General features: G+C 42.0%; 1 protein-coding gene across 3 annotated transcripts in view; it reads right to left on the bottom strand.

The window, feature by feature from the left end:
• Window positions 1-1,133: 1,133 nt before the first annotated feature.
• Window positions 1,134-20,499, bottom strand: part of LOC126483936 (uncharacterized) — a 138,401-nt gene continuing 119,035 nt past the window's right edge. For all 3 annotated transcript variants that reach the window (XM_050107219.1, XM_050107221.1, XM_050107220.1), the window contains one exon: window positions 1,134-2,327. In XM_050107219.1, coding sequence (XP_049963176.1) covers window positions 2,307-2,327 — 21 coding nt within the window. In that variant the 3' untranslated portion in view covers window positions 1,134-2,306. The remainder of the gene's footprint in view (window positions 2,328-20,499) is intronic.

Genomic DNA, 20,499 nt, shown 5'->3' with positions numbered 1-20,499 from the left:
AGATTATTCTTATTTCTAGTACTGATTCCACGAATTGAGCTGTTGGTTTGAAAAAGTTACATATTTTTAATGACATAGTTCATTAAGGAATAAATATATTGGGAAGCAGTAGTTAGTATCCCTAGTTCCCTAAACAGGCTTCTGCAGGATGTTCTTGAGTTCACACCACATATAACTCTTACTGCACGTTTTTGTGCCCGGAAAACTTTAGCTTGGATTGATGAATTACCCCAAAAAATAATACCATATGACATTATGGAATAAAAGTAAGCATAGTATGCCAGCTTTTTCATTTTTAAAGTCCCCTATGTCTGACGCAATTCGCATTGCAAATAGAGATTTGTTAAGACGCTTCAGCAGTTCTGTGGTGTGTTCCTCCCAGTTGAATTTATTATCATGCTGTAATCCCAAGAATTTAACACTGTCCACTACTTCTATCTGCTTGTCATCCTATTTTAGGTACATACTCGTGGGACGCCCCTTACAAGTTCAGAACTGCATGTAGTGTGTTTTTTTCAAAGTTTAGTGACAAAGAATTGGCTAGGAACCAGTGATTAATGTCCACAAATATTTTATTAGCTAATCTTTCTAAGATTACACTTGATTTGCTATTTATTGCAATGTTTGCATCATTGGCAAACAAAACGAACTTGTCATCTGGTAATGTTACTGATGAAAGGTCATTGATATACACAAGAAAAAGTAAGGGCCCTAGAAAGGAACCTTGTGGGACCCCCACATGTTATTAGTTACCAGTTGGATGATGCCTGATAGCTTAATACATGTCTCTTTCCTAATAACACCCTTTGTTTCCCGCCAGAGATATAAGATTTGAGCCACTTTGCAGAATTTCCTGTTACACCATAATATTCTAATTTACTTAAAGGATATTGTGATTTACATAGTCAAATGTCTTTGACAGATCACAAAATATACCAGTTGCCTGCAATTTTTTGTCTAATGAATTAGTAAAGGCTCGCGACATCACATATTCGTCCATAAATAAACCCTATAAGTTGCTGACAGTAGAAAGGGTATATATGGTAATATACATTAAACTCAGCTCAAAGAAATGTGTCAACAATCACACAATTTTTCATTTCAAATAACAGTAGCAGAGTAGGCAATTAAAATTGTTTTGAACACTGTTAATGTTTTCATTTCTTTAATAGATATAACAATAAATATGATTGTAATATCATATTCAGTATAGTAAAAACCAACAACTTAACCAAAATACATTTCAAGTCCACTTCTGATGGAAAGTAAAGTAATAACAAGATATTAACACTTATCTCCTTACACAGGATACAAGAGATATTACAACAGTGAATGGCAAAAGTGGCACTTAATGGAAAAATAAGGAAGTGCTTCATTGTTTCAAATTGTTAGGCTACTAAAAATTTGTTAATACATTATCACTTCCTAACATTTCTCAGTCTTCGTCCCAAATGTGTGGTAATTTACTACGTTGTCAGCACAGCATTTCATTCAGCAAGGAAGTGCAGCTTTCCAGTTGTCTTTATTTGCTTTTTTTCATTTTTAACCCATCCATATGAAAACAGCTTTATGAAAATTATTACATTTTTGGGTAAGTAAATTTAAATAAACATTCCGACAATCAATATCCCAACATTAATGGCTGATCTAATGTGGGTTTCATCATTATTAACATTTTAGCCAACACTGCCATTATCAGTGCCTTCAAGGAAAGAATTCTGTCAGGTACTTTATCAGCCACAAATCAAGGGGAAAAAACTAGAAAGACACTGTGCAAAGTTTAAAATCTATTGGTATAGTTAAGTCAAGAAATTACGAGATAGAATAATCAAATACAATGAATTTATCTTGACTCCACAGTGAGTGCCAGTGTTTTCTTATTACTGAACCGCAAATATCTATAATACAAATGTAGCACAAAGATCCTAAATAATTACAAAGTCATAATTCCATAAAATTTTTGTTTCGTGAGCTTTTGGCATTTCCATATACAAACTGTATACCAATGCCTATCACAGAAAACATTTTGTCAGCTGATACCAATGTGTACAACAAACATTATTACACAAAACACTTTCAGTGTGTGAATCGATGATTGACGAGTCTTCTAAACACATTATCTTACATCTTTCACAAAAAATATCTATGACATTTCAAGCTCTATCTAAAATAATCAGTCACTTCAGTCAAAGAAACACTATTTCCTGCTAACAGCTTACATTACTTCAGCAGTATTATCACAATGGATGGATCTTCTATTTAGCAGATTCTCCAGAATCTCTGATAAGGCACCTTCATTCAGCATATCAGTACTTCCATTGGTGTACCTATGAGAGAAACTCAAGTAAGACTACAAGATAATCTCGCATTTAAAGAATTTGTTCTACATTTTCGGATTTCTAGCAAAAAATATTTTCACTACAGAACATTGCATTATAGCAATCCAGATTCTGAGTAGAGTGGTGAATTAGAGTGGACATGAGGAGGTTCAATGAGGGATGGGCAAGGGGTGTGTGTGAGAGGGGAGAACATGAAACACAAAAGTGGGAGGTACAAAGTAGTAGTTTGCGAAAAATTTGGAGAACGTGGAAAGAGGAAACTAGTTATTCTCACTGAGCTACTGATCAATTGTCAATGTTTTAAAAGTACGGTAGGGTCTTTTCTATCTGGTCTAATGTGGCGGAAGGTCAAGCTGGATAACAAAACAGCTGGATAGACCGGAGTTCAACAAATTTTCTCTTCCTACACAGCCATATCATTCAAAACACAATTTATTTTATCCAAAGCCCAATTTTATTACACTTTCTGACTTCCTACCTAATACATTGCTTGGGGGGTTGGGGGGGGGGGGGTTAGTACATACTTTAGAGGTTTCCAATTCACTAACGATTTACTGCCGAAACAGCACAGATGGAGTACATGAAATGATTAAATTTACAGATCAATAGCACAAGCGGTTCAGAGGTACCAGGTATCGGCTCACACTGAAACACTGCTGTTGTACATGATGTAGCATCCCTGGCATCTAGTCGATCATACAGATGGTGAATACTGTGCTGGAATAACATTATTCCATCACTGCTCGACATGTGCAGGTCGTTTGGTAAGAGCTGTTAGTTGACGAGACATACGAGTCGCTTCTCGTTCCATCATATCCCACAAGTGCTCAATTGGAGAACAGTCTGGAGAATGTGCTGGCCAGAAAAGTTGCTGCATGTTGAGTTTCAAGGCCACTGTGTGGGCAAGCATTATCCTGTTGGAACAACACCTCACTTTCCAGTTGCAGGAACATCAAAAGGATGAGTCTAACAACATTCTGCACGAACTTAGTGCTGGTTATCGTTCCCTCAGGTGAACAAGAGTTGTAGCTTACCACAACTGAGACTATAACGCCTGGGGTGGGGCCAGTGTGTCTTGGACAAATGCTCACTAGGTCTACCTTATTTGCATAAATGATTATCATTTGTTTGCAGGCAGAATCTGCTTTCATTGCTGAAGACTACGGCGTGCCATTCCATCTTCCAAGTGATGCTCTAACAGCACAAGTCAAGCCGTGCACATCGATGCTGTGGCGTAAGTGGAAGATGGGCTAGAGGTGTGTGTGGTCCAACAAAAAAGATAAAACTTAACAAAATTGAGGTTTTAAAAAAGTGTTTAACAGATGACTGTTTCCATCCTTTACCCATCTTCTGTGCTGCAGTATCCTTCACCAAATGTATGATATCAGCTGGCAATGCTTCCTCCTGCTCAATAATGTAATACAGAACTGCCTCAAACAACCTGAACCCTTCCCAATGTCAGGTGGGATTTCTCCTGTCATCTAAGTCTGCCTCATCCTCTTCTTTTACTTCCTGCTGCATCACCATTTTGACAATACTGTTGTCAGTTAATTCATCAACTTCATCATTTGCCATCCATTCTGTGATGTCCTCTGAACTAACATTTTCACAGCCCAGTAAATCCTCGAGCGACAAAACAATATCATCATTTCCATTTTTGACTTTAGTTTCACACATGAATTCAAAGTTAAAATGTCACCTTTATGGTACAAAAGAATTTTCCAAGACCTTACAAGCAATATGTTTGGAATCTCTTCCTACACTTCGGGTACCCATCTCATGAGATCTAGCAAGTCAATTCTCTCCACAATGGTTACACAGAGCCTTCATTATTATGAATCACTGACATCAACTAACTGAGAAGAAGGTGATGATATTTCTTCTTTAGCATTTCAAGGATGCCTTGGTCCATCGGGTGATGAAGAGTGGTCATATTTGGTGGTAAAGATAATGAAGATAACGCTCTGATATCTCCACCTGTGAGTTTGTCACTGGCAGGATGTGAAGGTGTGTTATCAAAAAGCAGCAAGGCTTTCATTGGTAAGATGTTCTCTACAGTTGGCACGAATTCCTTTTGGAACCATATTTTAGAGATTTCTTAATTCATCATCATTGCTTTCTTCTGATGAGAGTACTGTATGGACAGTGATTCCAGATTTTTCAGGTCTTTGAAAATTCTAGGTTTCTAAGATTTCTCTACTAATGTAAGCTTATAGTTACTGCAAGCCAACAAAGTTAACTCATGCCTCAATTTTTTGTTTTTACCAAGGTGTTGCAGTTTTCCTTTTTGAAGGAGGTATTTTCCAGAGAGCACCTTTTAAGTTAAACCACTCTCATCCTATTTGTACAACTGTTCACCAGAAAATCCCTGCCTGTCAACTAGAATCAAAAGATAGTCTTTCAACAGTGACACAGCCTCTTTATCAGCAGATAAAGCCTCTCCGCTAATGGTAATCTGGCAAATACAGAATCTTTTTTTCCACCAATCCAACCATCCGTCACTGGCAATAAATTCTGAATCTCTGTTTCTATTTGCAACTAAAATTGCAATGCTTTTTCCTGCAATATTGGCCCATGGACAGTCGAACTTTTCCCTCTTACATTTTCATGCCATGAAATAAAGCTTCAACTTTTTCATGCTTACCTGTCAACACTGTTTTCCTTACTTTTGTTCCATTTTTACTAACTTGGGAAGCACACCACTTTCCAACTGTTGCTCCATTTTTTCTTCCAGTCACCAGTTTTCTACCCCTAATCCTAGTTTTTGCTGTTACCCCAGAAACCAATCGAATTACAGCACATAATTTCTGATCCATAGTCACTACAAGTTTTTTTTCTGTTTATCACACATTTTACTGCACAAAACAACAATTTAACAATGCATGCACTCTGGACGTCTGATATGCAACCGAGGAAACAAAGAAAACAGTGTTGCCAACGGAGATGCTCTCTATTTGTATTTATTGTTGTTCATGAGCACTGGATGAGGCCCTCTTAAGTTTTTTTTGTTTAAGAGTGGTTCCAGTAATTTACTTGATATTAACAATACACTATGTAGCTTATAATTGTGACTCCAGATGTGTTAGAATCACAAAATTTTGAAATGCCACACAGCATTGAAGCCAGCAGCCACTTGCTAAACCTTTGGAAAAGTACAGTATGCACAATATATTAATCATCATTTTATCACAGAGAAGTATTACTAAAAAATTAATTAAGTAGGTTGGATAACATGGACTACAAAGAGATGACCACGGATAGTCAAGTCTCTACTGTAATCACTGTAAGTATGGAATTCTTATATATAAAATGGAAAATACAGGATGGAATGTAACAATATTATGAAAAGGATAGTTGCTATTCACCATATAGCGCAGATGCTGAGTCGCAGATAAGCACAACAAAAAGACTGTCACAAAATAAGCTTTCCACCAACAACGCCTTATATAAAAGAGAGAGAGAGGAGAAGAAGAAGAAGAAGGAAGAGAGAGAGAGAGAGAGAGAGAGAGAGAGAGAGAGAGAGACGCAACTCACACATACATGACCACTGTCTCTGGCAGCAACTATCCTTTTCATAACATTGTTAAGTTCTTATATCTAACAGCTGCAAAAATATTAATACATTTTCAGAAAATAATCAGACCACACATACAGAAACAAAAAGGATAATGTACTAATTGCAAATAAGACAATACTGAAATGCTACATCCAATAATGGAGGAAGTTAAAATCAACCTGATAATATTCGTTTTCTCCTTGTAATCCCGGAAATGCATATCATCCTATTTCCATCTATTGTACTATAATTTTTTCCCCTTATTTTGTTATCTGAAGATATGACATTTCTGTGTCTTCATATATTGTCATTGTTTTACTATTTGTATACATATATTTATGCATTTATGTCGATATATAATTGGTTTGTTTTGTAAATATTATTTGTATTTTTACGCTGGGTCTTGCCTAGGGAAAACTATGTTATCGAACGAACGGATCGATAGGTCGTGTGGAGAACCAAAGTGTTTAGGATCTTTGGTAGTGTTAACTCTGCCGGTGGAGCGCGGGCAGAGCGGGGTCTGGCTGGAGTAGTGCAGTGGAGCAGGTGTGTTGTGTGACGCTCCCGCGAGTTGCCGCGCTTTCGGGGTTTGGCAGCATGTAATTGCGCTCGAATTGCTATGATAGTTTCTAACATGGTGTCGCAGACGAGAAGCGTTAGCTGGCACACATCAAGAGCCTGTTTCGCCTGGTGACCGTGTCGAGAATAAGGCGCGCCAACATCCAGCTTCTGCAACAGCGACGGCCGACAATGAGTGACTGTCGTCACCTGCTCGACCGATGACTGCAAACCTTCAATCAACCAACAAGGAAGACTGGAAGCACGTAAAGTTTTAGAACTGTATGGCAGACCTCAGCTTTTAAAATTGTTGCATCACAAAATTACAGCAACTTAGCATGAACCTTTGTTGCTCATTGTCCCAATGGCATTACCAAGCAGGGTCCCTTCCTTTTCCAGAATGAACCCGAGTGTCGTTGAAATTCAAATGCCACCATTAAAGTAATATTATTCCATTTCACTGCTTTAATTTCAAAGTTCAGTTAAGGTATTCATAGCTGGCTACAATATTTAGATTACACAAGCACAAATTAAGAGTGCGAGTTTTGTTACCGTATTTTAGCTTACCTGTGACTGCAGCTCAGCTTGGTACGTACTAAATTTTACTATTGTTAATTGTTCAGAATCATTTAATTCAAGTTCAAAGTTAAACCTATTATTTCTAAATTGCGTAGATTTAAGTAGCTTTTGAAATGATTGTTGAGGTAGCCGAAGACTAACCGTATTTTACTGAATTTCAATGTGCTTCAGAAACAAGGCTCACTATTAATTTCAGTCACTAAATTAACTTTCAATTTTCCGGTTTTATTAATTCTTTTGCTAAATTAAGTCAGAGTGTAGCGAAATTTATTACTTCTGACAAGCTTTCAATTTTCACACTACACGTGTCAACCTTCAGTTGTCACACTTCTAGTGCTAGTTATATGTGTAATAACCTTTATTTTTCAGTTACTATAGTAATTGTCCATAAGACTGGTGACCGTAATTTCCCCCAAATCCCAAATATCTAATTAACGCTAGTTAATTGTTAATGTAATGGCTGCACATTTACTTTCTTTATTAACTTCACCCCTTTTCAAAATTAATTTCCACCAGTTTCATTTGCATTTTTCCTTTCATTTAGATGTAACCCTTTCCTCCCTCTTTACAGACAGATTAACTTCGGTGACGATTGCTTTTCCCAAATTTCCATTAGGTACACGCGGTTTAATTTTTCACTGTCATTAAGGTCGATAAGTGAGGGGGAGGTTACATCCTGTGGAACTTGGAAATGACTTATGATTGATACACTGATTAATTTTATAGCCAAATTGTCAAATGAAATCCAACTAGGTATTCCTTTACAATCAGGCTGTACATACAAAGGTACAAATTGATTCTCCAATCTATGCTCATCCCAAGATCTAGTGCGATCTGTCTGTATGATCTCCACAAGAGGTCTTTCTACCTTTAAAGTTGTTCTTGCGATATCAGCTGCTGCCATCTTAGTGTGATTTTTTGTTTATCAGACATTTAATTCTGGATTAATTTTCTTCTCGTTTCATCTGAATATTACCATCTTGTTCTAAATCTGGTAACATTTTGCCCAGTATTATGAATGAACAGCAACCAAGTGTCATTTTCGCAACCCGCAAGATAAATCTTTACAGTTTCTTAGAACCAAATAAAATACTGACAGGAGTTCAGAATCAAGTAATGGATTTTGAGAAACAACATTTTCGCCTTTGAATGTTATCTTTACTTAAAAAGTAGCATAAATGTATGTATACGGTATCCATAGATCTATGAGAACTTTTATTGCAAACCTGTTCAAATATAACAAAAGTTGATGGAATTTAATGCTATTTTCTCCTGTGCTTCACAAAATTGTAATTTTTAAAGGGGAGCATTAGAATGTTGCAGCGGCTAGTTCATAGTTTCTGGACTATGCCTTGCACTAGTGCAGCAAGTAAAATGTCACGTGAATGTTTGAGCAAGATCAATATTATATCAAGTGCTTTGGCTTATCGGGAAATCTCGAGCCTATCTGAACGCAAGTATTGTTGGCCAAGCCCTATGCTTTGGAATTCTTCAAAATAAATTTGTACAAAACCTCGATGGCCAAAGCGTCATCTGTAAATGTAAGATGACATCTGTAATCATCCATTAAACAACGTAAAAACACTGGCCTCAGCAGTGCATATAACATGACCCTGTATTTTTATAGAACTAGATGCAAAACCTGTCCCATACATCCCCCCCCCCCCCCCCCCCCACCACCACCACCACCACCACCACCACCACATTCTCCGGTCCGGTCACAAACACCACCTATCTCATCGAAAGTAGGTCTCCCTGTGAAAGCAATCACAGGATCTACAAGCTATGCTGCAATCACTGTGCTGCATTCTATGTGGGCATGACAATCCAACAAGCTGTTTGTCTGCATGAATGGCCACTGTCAAATTGTGGCCAAGAAACAGCTGGACCACCCAGTTGCTGAGAACGCTGCCCAACACAATGTTCTTCACTTCAACACTGCTTCACGGTGTGTGCCAAATGGATCCTTCCTACAAGCACCAGTTTTTCTGAACTGCACAGGCGATAACTCTCCCTGCAATACATTCCGTCTCCCTGTACCCCCCTGGGCTCAAACTTCGTTAGTCACTGTCCATCATCCCCTTCCCTGTTCCCACTGCAGCACTACACTGCCTTCTTATGTCTTTCCTTTTCCGCTCCCTCTTCCCTCCTCCCTCTCCCTCCATCTAACCTCATGAATGCAACTAGCTGCCCTACCCTGCCCCCAGCTCATTCATGTATGCTTCCATAAACAGCACTTTACCTTCCTCCAACCCTAACCCACTATCCCTTCCCCTCCTGGCCCCAGCCTCCTCCTTACACCTACCATCCAGACTGTTGCTCCCATCATACACAGCAGCTCGCAGTCTGGCCTTGGCAGCCAGAGAGAGCAGAAACAGTGATATCAACGAAAATAATCAACTTTTGAAAACCCAGTGTAATTGGATCGATAAAAAAAAAATCTAGTCACCAAGTGGTGGCAGGAGAACACACATTCAAAAAGGTATTACATATACAAGCTTTCAGAGAGAGTGGCTCTTTCTTCTGGCAGCGGGGTTGAAGGAGAAGGAAGAATGGTGAAGGGAAAGGACTGGTGAGGTTTAGGAAAACAGGTAGAGTTAGGAAGTCACCCAGGACCCCGGGTCAGAGGAGACTTACCAGGTGTGATGAGATGGAAAAACTGACTGTTGGGGACAGTACCCAACAGTCAATCTTTCCTTCACATTCTGTCTGGCAAGTCTCCTCTGACCCAGGGTTCTGGGTGACTTTTCCAAACTCTACACCTTTTCCTAAACCTCACCATTCCTTTTCCTTCAGCCCTCTTCCTTCCACTTCAACCCTTCTGCCAGAAGAAGGAACCACTGGCTCCAAAAACATGCTTATGTAATACCTTTCTAATGTGTTTGTTCTCTTGCCACTGCTGGTGAATAGAGTTTAAAGCTTACTTGTTTAACAGTCTTTCTGTAGTACCTGTCTGCGACTCAACATCTACACTACATGCCAAGTAGCAATTTATCCTATTTATAATATTGTCTTTTGATATCTGTCTGTTATACAAATGCAGTTCTTTTCTGTAAAATGATGCAACTTTTTACAATCAATCTGGTAGTAGAAGAAAATGGAAGTCACCTTATTAGCATCACAATCATGCACTTTGATGGATGATGGAAAAACATTTCCATATTTTAAGATCATTTTTCTTTAGTTTTAGTTGTTCAAGCTGGGGTACTTGCCAGACTCTAATCTAAAAGAATAGGTAGATGCAGGAATTCATACGGACTTATTTATAGATAATATACTGTTGTAATCTGTTCATTAGGAGCACTGTTTTGAGACTTAAGGAGTTAAAATACTGTAAAATTTGCATTTGGAGCCCTACAACAAATACAATCTGTGGGAATCCCCTAGATCCTTTAGGACAGCAATAAATTTATAACAAGCAAAGTTAAAACAATGTAGCCGATCATCATCAGCCATTTGAAATGCACTGCTGGATAAATACCACCTCTGCATTCCTAAATGTTTACTAGTATTATCTGCCCACCTTCCATAGGCCATTAATCCATATTTTACTTCGCTTGGAACCCAGAAAAGAACTTCCTTGGTCCATCTTCAGTCCATTAGGCTGACTCCAAGATTCCATTTCCTTTTCGTTACAGCTGTAGTTATGTCTTTCATGCCCTTTATTCCACAACATTTTTGTTTGCTTTCCTGTTTCTCTTAGTTATTTCAAACAGGCATCTCTTCATTGCTTGTTGAGCTGCTCCCAGTTTTTGGATAGTTTTTTTGATTGTAAGTGCATACATCAAGTCAAAACTAGTAACAAAAGCACACTGAATAATTTTCATTTCAAAATCACCCGTATACTTTTGAAAACATTTATTTAGTTTACCAAAACCACTCCAGGCCATTTTTACTCTTGTGTTTACTACTTGTACAGTGCTTCCAGCCGTCGTTTGACCTCAACTGTTTCTACTACTTTGTCGTTAATTTGGTATTTTGTAATTTTATCTGTTGCATAACATTATTTCATACTTATTATGACTCCTTTTTAAATTTTCTTAATTGAGTTTGTAATCGAAAGCTACGAAGTTCGCAACAATCGGCGACGTTGTGTGTTCATGGGTGAAATGTTCTGTGTGTGTGTGTGTGTGTGTGTGTGTGTGTGTGTGTGTGTGTGTGTGAGAGAGAGAGAGAGAGAGAGAGAGAGAGAGAGAGAGAGAGAGAGAGAGAGAGAGAGAGAAATGCCAACGGTGTCCAGACTAACGGTCCATTTACATCCATTCTGGCCAACAACCTGATCCTATGGTTTGCTTATGCCAAAGCCAATTTTAGTTACTCGGGACTTACACCCAGCTTGACAAAATTCGTCCTCATCGTGAGCAAACTTTACCACTGCTACGCTGTAGAGGTACAAGTCGCGATCACTGTGGCGCCACATGAAAATCCCTACGAAAAGCTTAAACTGGAATGAATCTGTAGAGTCACTGCATCACATGAAGAGTGAATCAGACAGGTACTAATGGAAGAAGACATCAGTGATTGTTAGTCATTGCAATATCTGCATCATTTGCAAAGCAAAGCTGATACGCTTACTGACCCTGAAACCTACTAGGCACCCTATGGAGCAGTCTACTACCACCACATGTCAAAGTGATCAAAGTGTTGCAGAAAAAATATCACTGGATGCCATGGTGGAGCTCGTAGATCAGATTCAAGAGGCCATGGCACCTGCACAGGTTAATGCAGGGACAGTGCCAGGCAGTAGTATGACAGTGGCACCAACAGTTGTGTGCACGGATTTTAATAGGCTGAAAGTGAAAGTAGACATGCTACATACACAGATCGGTGCACTACTGTCTCAGGAAAGGTAGAGAGTGTAAAGGTACAGAAGCCAATTACCAACAAATGCTTTGTTGTCAAATATGGAACATCCTGTATGCTGGTACCACCATAGGTTCAGCAACCATGCACATGAATGTACAACACTATGTTCGTACCCAAATGCCAGTGGCAGCTGGTAGTAGGTGTAATTGACTGCCCAACAGAGTCACGGCTCCTGTTTGTTAGTGATAGGAGATCCGATCAGAAATATCTGATAAACACCAGTTCAGACTCAAACATCCTGCCAAGAACTTCAGCGCCAAGAACTTCAGTCCACCACTGTGGACCACAGACAGCATTCTGTTTACCTGCCATGAACAACTCATCCGTCTACGGACGGAACACGGTGGACAGACTTAAATTTGGGACTGCACCACCTGTTTAAGTGGGACTTTACCATTGCCGACATTACAGAGCCGATAATAGAAGCTGATCTTCCAGCCCATTATCATATTTTACGAGATGTAGCCAACATCATGCAGGTTGACAACATTATCAGAATGATGGAAGCAGGTTTTCACCACGACACATTCGTGCATAGAGCCATGCTAATACAGACATGTGATGAGTAGTACGCTGCACAATCAGGAGCATCTACACACACGGCGCACAACACAGTGCACCACGTAGAAACCACATATGGTCCACCAGTGTCTTGTAGCCCAGCAGACTGGCACTTAATCGTTTCGCCATCACGAAAGTGAAATTCCATGCAATGCTTAAAGAAGGCAAATCCGGCCATCAAATAGCCTGTGGTTGTCCGCACATCATCTTCTCCTGAAGAAAGGAGCACCCTGGGACCCAAGCAACAACTACCGCACACTCAATGCACAAACCGTGCCCGACTGCTATCCTGTACCACTGAAACACAATTACAATTACATGCGACAGTGTGTGACAGTATTTAGTATATTTGACTACGCCAAAGCATATACGCAGATACCTGTGACAGGAGAGGACATTCCTAAGACACTGATATAATTATTCAATTCAAACTTTTTAAAAGTAAATTTATGATGCTTACATTACGGAACTACATTAAGTATTAAAGTGCCTCAAACACTTTAGCACTGTGTTGAATGTGGCCAAGTGTGTGTGTGTGTGTGTGTGTGTGTGTGTGTGTGTGTGTGTGTGTGTACAGAGAGGTGACGTTCATAGGCCACCAAATTTCATTTACAGGCTTGCTTCCGCTGACAGAAAAGGTAGAAGCAACCCTAAAAATACCACGACTGATGATAATTGATGAATTACGGCATTTTTTATGCATGCTAAAATTTTACTGCTGACACCCCGTGCACTGGTACTACAAGAGCCATTGAACAGCCGTTTACGCAAGCCAGCAAGTCAGCACAGTACTCCCACAATGGTCAGAAGATTCATGGCAATCGCTCCCATATTTTTCCCACAAGTTTTCGTATCAGTGTAACTGGAGTGCAACTGTGAACTCTCAGCTGTATAAGAGGCAGTCAAATACTTCTGTCCACAAATAGAAGTAAGGATATTCACAACCCACATGGATCACAAACCAATGCTCTACACATTATAGCATGAACTGTTCTCCCCACCAGTACAATCATCTGCAGTTTATAAGCCACTACGGACTTAAGGTGCATTTCTGGCACTGATAACATAGTAGCTGTCTCTCGAATGTCAGCGGTGTTTTCTTTCTTTTTTTTTCTGTGTGTGGGGTTTTCGGGCGCAAAACATCTAAGGTCATAAGCACCCAGTAAAGAACCAGAGAATGCTGGGACCGCAAGGGGAAAAAACCGTTGCTAGGTTCAATACAAAAAGGAAGGAAAAACAAATCTAAAGCATCAAGACGTTATGGAAGAGTATCTAAAGGATGTCGACAAGAAACCAGAGTCACCATGTAGAAATCAAATCTCTTTTGCCATATTACTACTTTTAAAAAACTTAAAATGCGAGCCACAGCTCGCACGTCATCTGCTAAAATGTCCGGCAAAGAGGGTGGCAGCGTAAGTGGCTAAAATAGGGGCAGAGGATCAGGAAATATCTGACCGTTAATGGCTGGCTACAGAAAGGACAGCTAGGTGCAGGGTCGTCACTCAACAAGTGGCGGTGACCAAAGCAGCAGTGTCCTATTTGCAACTGAGCTAACATTACTTCCAAACGGCGAGACGGCTGGGAGGTAGTCGACCAGGCTGTTGCGAGAGGTTTCACTTCTCTGGGTTTGTTCCCATTAATGGTCACGCCAAAGTGATGTGATATGCTGATAGAGAAAAGTAAAAATATCTTGTGAGGGAACAAAGTAAGAGGTGGGCCGACCAAGATGGACGGCGGCCTTGGCTGCAGCATCAGCAGTGGTATTTCCAGGGGAACCAACTTGGCCAGGAACCCACATGAACATCACTTGGACTCCCCCGTCCGGGAACAAATGGAGGCAATCCTAGATCCGTCGAACGATGGGGTGGACTGGATCAGGATCATCTAGACCCTGAAGGGCACTGAGGGAGTCACAGCAGATCACACAGCGAGTGAGCTGGTGCCTACGGACATAGTGAACAGCCTGATGGAGGGCAAAAGCTCTGCTGTAAAAATTGTGCACTGGTCGAGAAGCAGGTATTGAAACTTACCAGCCCCAACAACAAAAGCACAGCCAACGCCGTGGGCAGACTTCGAACCATCAGTGTACAAAAATATTCTATCAACAAGTTGTGAGTGAAGTTCCAGAAAGTTGCAGCAATAGATCAGCTCAGGAGTTGAATCCTTTGGGAATGAGCCGAGGTCAAAACGAACACAAACCTGTGACTGAGGCCAAGGTGGTGAGGGGCTCTCCCCATTCAGAAAATGGCAGGAAGTGTGAACCGCAGCTGCTGAAGCAGGTGACGAAAGCGGACGCCGGGAGGCCGCGGAGAAGAAACGTACATCTCGTACTGGCGGTCAAGAATGTCATAAAAAAAAAAAGTGTCAAAGGTTGAGTGGTCCAGCACGGAAGAAAGCTGACACGCATACCTACTGAGTATGATGTCGCGCCGGTACGACAGTGGTAGTTCACCGGCTTCTGCGTAGAGACTCTCAACAGGGCTAATACGGAAGGCACCAGTGGCGAGACGGATCCCCAAATGGTGTATTGTATTTAGACAGTGTAAGATAGAAGGCCGTGCAGAGGAGTTGACAAATAATCCAACTTGGAGCGGACAAGAGATCGATATAGGCTAAAGAGGACAGTCTGACGTTTCCCGCCACAGTCAGACCAGAAATCAGAGAGTGGGTGGTAGTCCTGGAAAGCTGGCACAGGCCGTCTCAAACGAGAGAGGACGGAGTAAATCTATTGAACGAGCTGGTGAAGGAGATCCAGCACGCTTTCTTGCTCTCCTTAATAGTGTGACGGCATTGCGCACGTAGTTGCTTGTAGCAGATGCAGTTCGTTAACTTAGAATGATGGTGCAAGACACTAAGCGCATGTCATCGGGCACGAATCGCGTTGCTACACTCCACAGTCCACCAAGGAACCGGGACCTGATGGGGAGAGCCCCTCACCACCTTGGCTTCAGTCACAGGTTTGTGTTCGTTTTGACCTCGGCTCATTCCCAAAGGATTCAACTCCTGAGCTGAGGGACAGAGGATTCAGCAGCTGAGAGAATAATGTCCACGAGGTGCTCGACCTGATCATCGCAGCTGGGAAACGGCCGGTGGTCAAAAACTGCCAAGGAGTAATATAGCCTCCAGTCAGCAAGAGAGAATTTGCAATGAGCAGGCTGCTGTGGCAGGGTATGATTGTACAGGCGAGTCACACAAGAGAAATGATCACTCGAGTAAGTATCGGAAAGAGCACACCATTCGAGACGTCGAGTGAAATGAGCACAGCAGATCGAGAAGTCTACGTGGGATAAGTATGCACGGAATCAGAGAGAAACGTGGCTTCACCAGCGTTAAAGCACACGAGATTTAAGATAATTAAGATGATCTGCCAAAAGAGAACCTCTCGAGCAGGCGACAGGCGAGCCCCAAAGAGGATGATGGGCACTGGTGTCACCGATGAGCAGAAAGGGTGGAGGAAGCTGACGAACAAGCTGCATCAGGTCCGCCCTAGTAACAACAGAAGACAAAGGGATATAAATGGTGCAGAGGGAAAAGGTAAATTCGGGAAGGAAAACACAGGCAGCAACTGCTTGCAGGTGGGTGTGCAAGGCGATAGGATGATGACAAACATCATCTCGTAGAAGTAGCATGACCCCCACCATGAGCAAGAATCCCTGCCGTAAGTGGAAGGTCCATCCGTTAACAAAGTAAAATGGAAAAAGAGGAAAATGGTCTTGAGGACTGCCGTAAGTGGAAGGTCCATCCGTTAACAAAGTAAAATGGAAAAAGAGGAAAATGGTCTTGAGGACATAGCTTGGTTTCTTGGAGACAAACTACAAACGGACATTGTGATCACAGGAGCAGCTGGAGTTCCGCCCTGTTAGACCGAAGGCCACGGATATTCCATTGTAAAAGGGCCATAAAATTTAGGAACACCAGAGAATGAAGAAGAAACACTCACCTCGATGGCTGCTTAGGGGCGAGCTGTCGGAGGACAGCCACTGGAATCCACATGTGGAGGTTCTTCATCCATCAACTCAGGGGGATCAATGGAGCTTCCCCAGTGTCAGTCAGTTGGAAGAGACAGTCGAGTCCAAGAGGGTTGACGAGTTGTTGTGGGGGGAAGACGGTTTGCCTTTGGATGATTGTTTTGACTTTTGGTGATGGCAGAAGAGCCAGATGGCTGCAAACTCAAGGTACACAAGAAATCTTTCCGGGAATATTCCTTTTTGAATTGACAGTTCGCTGGCTGCGTTGCAACCATCTTCGCCAGTGAGGGCGAAGAACGGGTAGCAGAATCTATAGCCTGGGAAGTGGGAGATGGAGTGTCAGCTTGAAGGCGAGGCGCCTTTGCCACCATCGAACTGAGCTGTAAGTCACAAGTTTGCATAGCCACGTTTTTAATGGGATGGGGAGAGGCTAACACGGTGCTGCAGCTTCCAAACGAAGGGAGTCTGTTTATGGCTCACCAACGGTTTCCAGGCAACAGGAAAAGGTACCTTCTCCTTCACCCTTATCTCCTGAGCAGCCTGTTCGTCTTGATAGACGGGACAAGAACGAGAAGAAGCAGCATGGTCTCCATGACAATTAAAGCAGTGGGGGGAAGGAGGTGGACAGGTGCCTTCATGTGCATCCCTGCTACAAGTGACACATTTGGCTGTGTTTTTACATGAAGTGTTGGTATGACTGAACTGGTGGCATTTATAACACCGCAACAGACTGGGAATGTAAGGGCGCACAGAGGTGACTTCATAGCCTGCCTTTATCTTGGTAGGAAGCGTTAACCGATCGAAAGTCAGGAATAATTTGCAAATGGGCACCAAATCGGCAGCTTCATTTTTCATAACTCTATGAACAGCAGTAACGCCCTGATCCGAAAGATATTAGTTATTTCGTCCTCTGTCAAACCATACAACAGCCGGGTGTAGATAATATTGTGGGACGAGTTAAAGTGTCCTGTGAGCCTCCACTTTTATAGGATGTTCATGGAGAATTTGGGCCTTGAGTAGTTTCTGGGCCTGGAGAGCACTATCAATTTCAAAAAGCAGAGTACCAATGTGGAGACGAGAGCATGACTTCACAGGGCTGGTGATGCCATCCACGCCTTTCTCTATAACAAAGGGGTTAACAGTAGCAAAAGTCTGGTTTTCGTCTAAACATGAGACTACTAGATATCGAGGTGCAACAGGAAGAGACATTCAGGCAGGAGCCTCATTCCACTTTCATTTACGGGAAACACTCGGAGAAAGAGATGGAAAGTCAGTCATTGGGAAGAAGTCCCCCAAGATTGCCAGCGCCTCTGATGGTGCGCTCCTTCCAGCAGGTGATTGTCCTCACCTTAGGTCACACCTCCCGAATGACAGATGGAGGGACCAATCGGCAGAGGAGGAAGGTAACATATCAGGCAATCACCCCTCCCTCGACCCGGCCTGTACTGTACCAAGGGGTACATGCGGGCTCTACATGTCAACCTGGGGCTGGGAATTACCCATTACCCAGTCTCCTGCTATGCAGCAACGCATGGGTGGCCGTTAGGCACACACAGGGAGGAGAGGAAAGAGAAGAAGGAAAGGAGGAAAGAAAGAATGGCCTCAAACGCCACAGCAGAGGAAAAAAGAGATCAGGACAGGGAAAGAAAGGAACAGCAGGGAAAGAAAGGAACAGCAGGGAAAGAAAGGAACAGCAGGGAAAGAAAGGAACAGCAGGGAAAGAAAGGAACAGCAGGGAAAGAAAGAAACAGCAGGGAAAGAGAGATACAGGAAAAGAGCAGGGTAGGGAAAGAGCGATACAGGGAAAGAACAGTACGAGAGAGAAGAGTCCCACAAGTAAACCGACGCAAATGAGCTTCAAGAGCCCATGGAGGCACGAGACATCTCCCCAAGAGAGGGGAAAAGGACAGAAGAAGAGAGAAGCAGCACTGAAAGAGAAGCAGTGCTGCGAGGGCTGGCGCCCCGTGGTCGCCAAGCACATACTCACCAAAGTGCGGTGAGCCCTATTGCCTTTTTGGAAATGGCATATGCTTAAGAGGAGGAATAAGGGCTTCAACATTCAACAATGATGCCACATCAGACCTGCAACTCGTCGACATTCCATGAGGAGATGCCACAGTATATTGTGATATCTCCTAAAGAAGAGATCGCCTTTTTCTCCCATCAGCTTTCTGATGGTAAGCCTTCAAAAGTGGCCACTCGGGAGCCCTTCCCACCTTTCATCTTGTGTCACAACGCTCTGTCTGGTTACGTATGGAGGTGGATTGCTGAGACTGGACGCAGACATGCCTTCAATGCCAGTGCTGCAGTATCCCCTCACACGCGTCGGTGGATAGCTACTAGCCACTGGCCCGATAGTAACGGCATGGTCGAGAGATGGCACCATTCCCTAAAGGCAGCACTCGTGTGCTGTGGTACACCCTGGACTTCCAACCTTCCGATAGTTCTCCTAGGCCTAAAAACAACTTATAAGCAAGTGTTGGGCTCCTCGGCTGCTCAATTAGTCTACAGTGAAGTGCCGCGTCTCTTCCTGGGGAACCTGTTGATGCCAGCTCACTATAGTTACCTACTCAAAATCAGTCTGAATTCCTTCAACAATTAAGAGACCATATCACATGCATACGTCTCCCCACACCCTCCAGGCAATTACAGCAGCCACTTACATGTCCTGCAACTTGGAAAGCAGCACACAAGTTATGCTTTGAACAGACAGTCTTAACCCACCACTGCAACCTCCATACAGTGACCTGGACCATGTCCTACGATGATGCACAGAAAATTTAGACATTGTGTTAAACGGCAAGCCTGTGTTTGTCACCATTAACTGTGTCAAACTTATTTACGTGTTCAAAGAAGAGCCACCACCTGCAGCACTGAGACTACAACCTTGTCACAAATTTCCGCAAATGGAATTCCCTGTTATTTCCCTGATTTCCAGACAAGTTTTAGCATTTTTCCCCTGACAAATTTTGATATCTTATGGATAAGTAAAGACGTAAGTTGACAAAAACTCCCCCGTGTGAGCAAAAATCTTAAGTACAAACATCAACATCTTTTGTAATGATCTGTTTTTAGATTGAGAAAGCAAGCTAAATAGTATAGGTGTTTCATTAAGACCATTGTTGCATCTTATTTCAATAGAAAAGAGACATATTTGGTGACAAAAATACGCATTTCCTTGGAGTCGGAAGACAGATCTAAAATACCTTTAATGATTTCAGAAATAACCTCAGTAAAAGGCAGGCCACTTGAAAAAAGTGTATAAGGCAGGGAAGAGTTGTGTAAACCAACACTGAATGTGACCACTAATTAAATGTTGGTTCTACTACAGTCATTATTGTCAGTTATTACTCACTGTGTTATGTCTCTTCTTTTACAGCTATTGTGTGATTTTTCTTTAGAGAAATACATGAGCACATAGCATACAAACCGCCAGCAACTGCCACAATTTTCTTCTTCTTATCGCCCCTACTTTCCAATACATAAATTATTTTTGAAGTGCCAAAATGTACTAGAATAAATAAAATGAATATAAAACACCACACTATACAATGTACTTGAGGTGAGACATTCGCAATTCCAAAAATCCACCACCCGTGGCCTCTGGTCTGCCAAGAAGCACCACAGTCCTGGATCCCTGGAGAAACCATGAAAATCCACCACATTACACCACACGCAATCAGACCTGACCTGCGGGCAGATCAGTGAGACTAGATCCGGTGGGCATGGCTTGCACATTAGTGGGAACCGAGTGGCTTCGTATCGGCACGCCCGATCCATTACATAAAACTGCAGAAACCGCCTACAGTTTTGGACCATTGTGGAAATCCACTCATGTGGCCAGGTATCTGCGACAGATAACTTGTGCAAATACTCTGAGAATCAATACTAATGAGGATAGGTAGCAACTCACAAAGATGATCACAGAGCCTTGCAGACATGTAGAAAAGACAATCACACTCTCACAACCAAATTTTCAGCCGTAGCCTTTGTCAGAAAACAAGAGCGTGCGTGTCAATGATCATTTTTCTGACTTGCGCGTGCGCACACACACACACACACACACACACAC

The sequence above is a fragment of the Schistocerca serialis genome, chromosome 6, assembly GCF_023864345.2.
Source record: "Schistocerca serialis cubense isolate TAMUIC-IGC-003099 chromosome 6, iqSchSeri2.2, whole genome shotgun sequence".
In the NCBI taxonomy this organism is placed as follows: domain Eukaryota; kingdom Metazoa; phylum Arthropoda; class Insecta; order Orthoptera; family Acrididae; genus Schistocerca; species Schistocerca serialis.
Note: the sequence above shows the minus strand (reverse complement) of the source record. Positions and strands in the feature narration are given on the sequence as shown.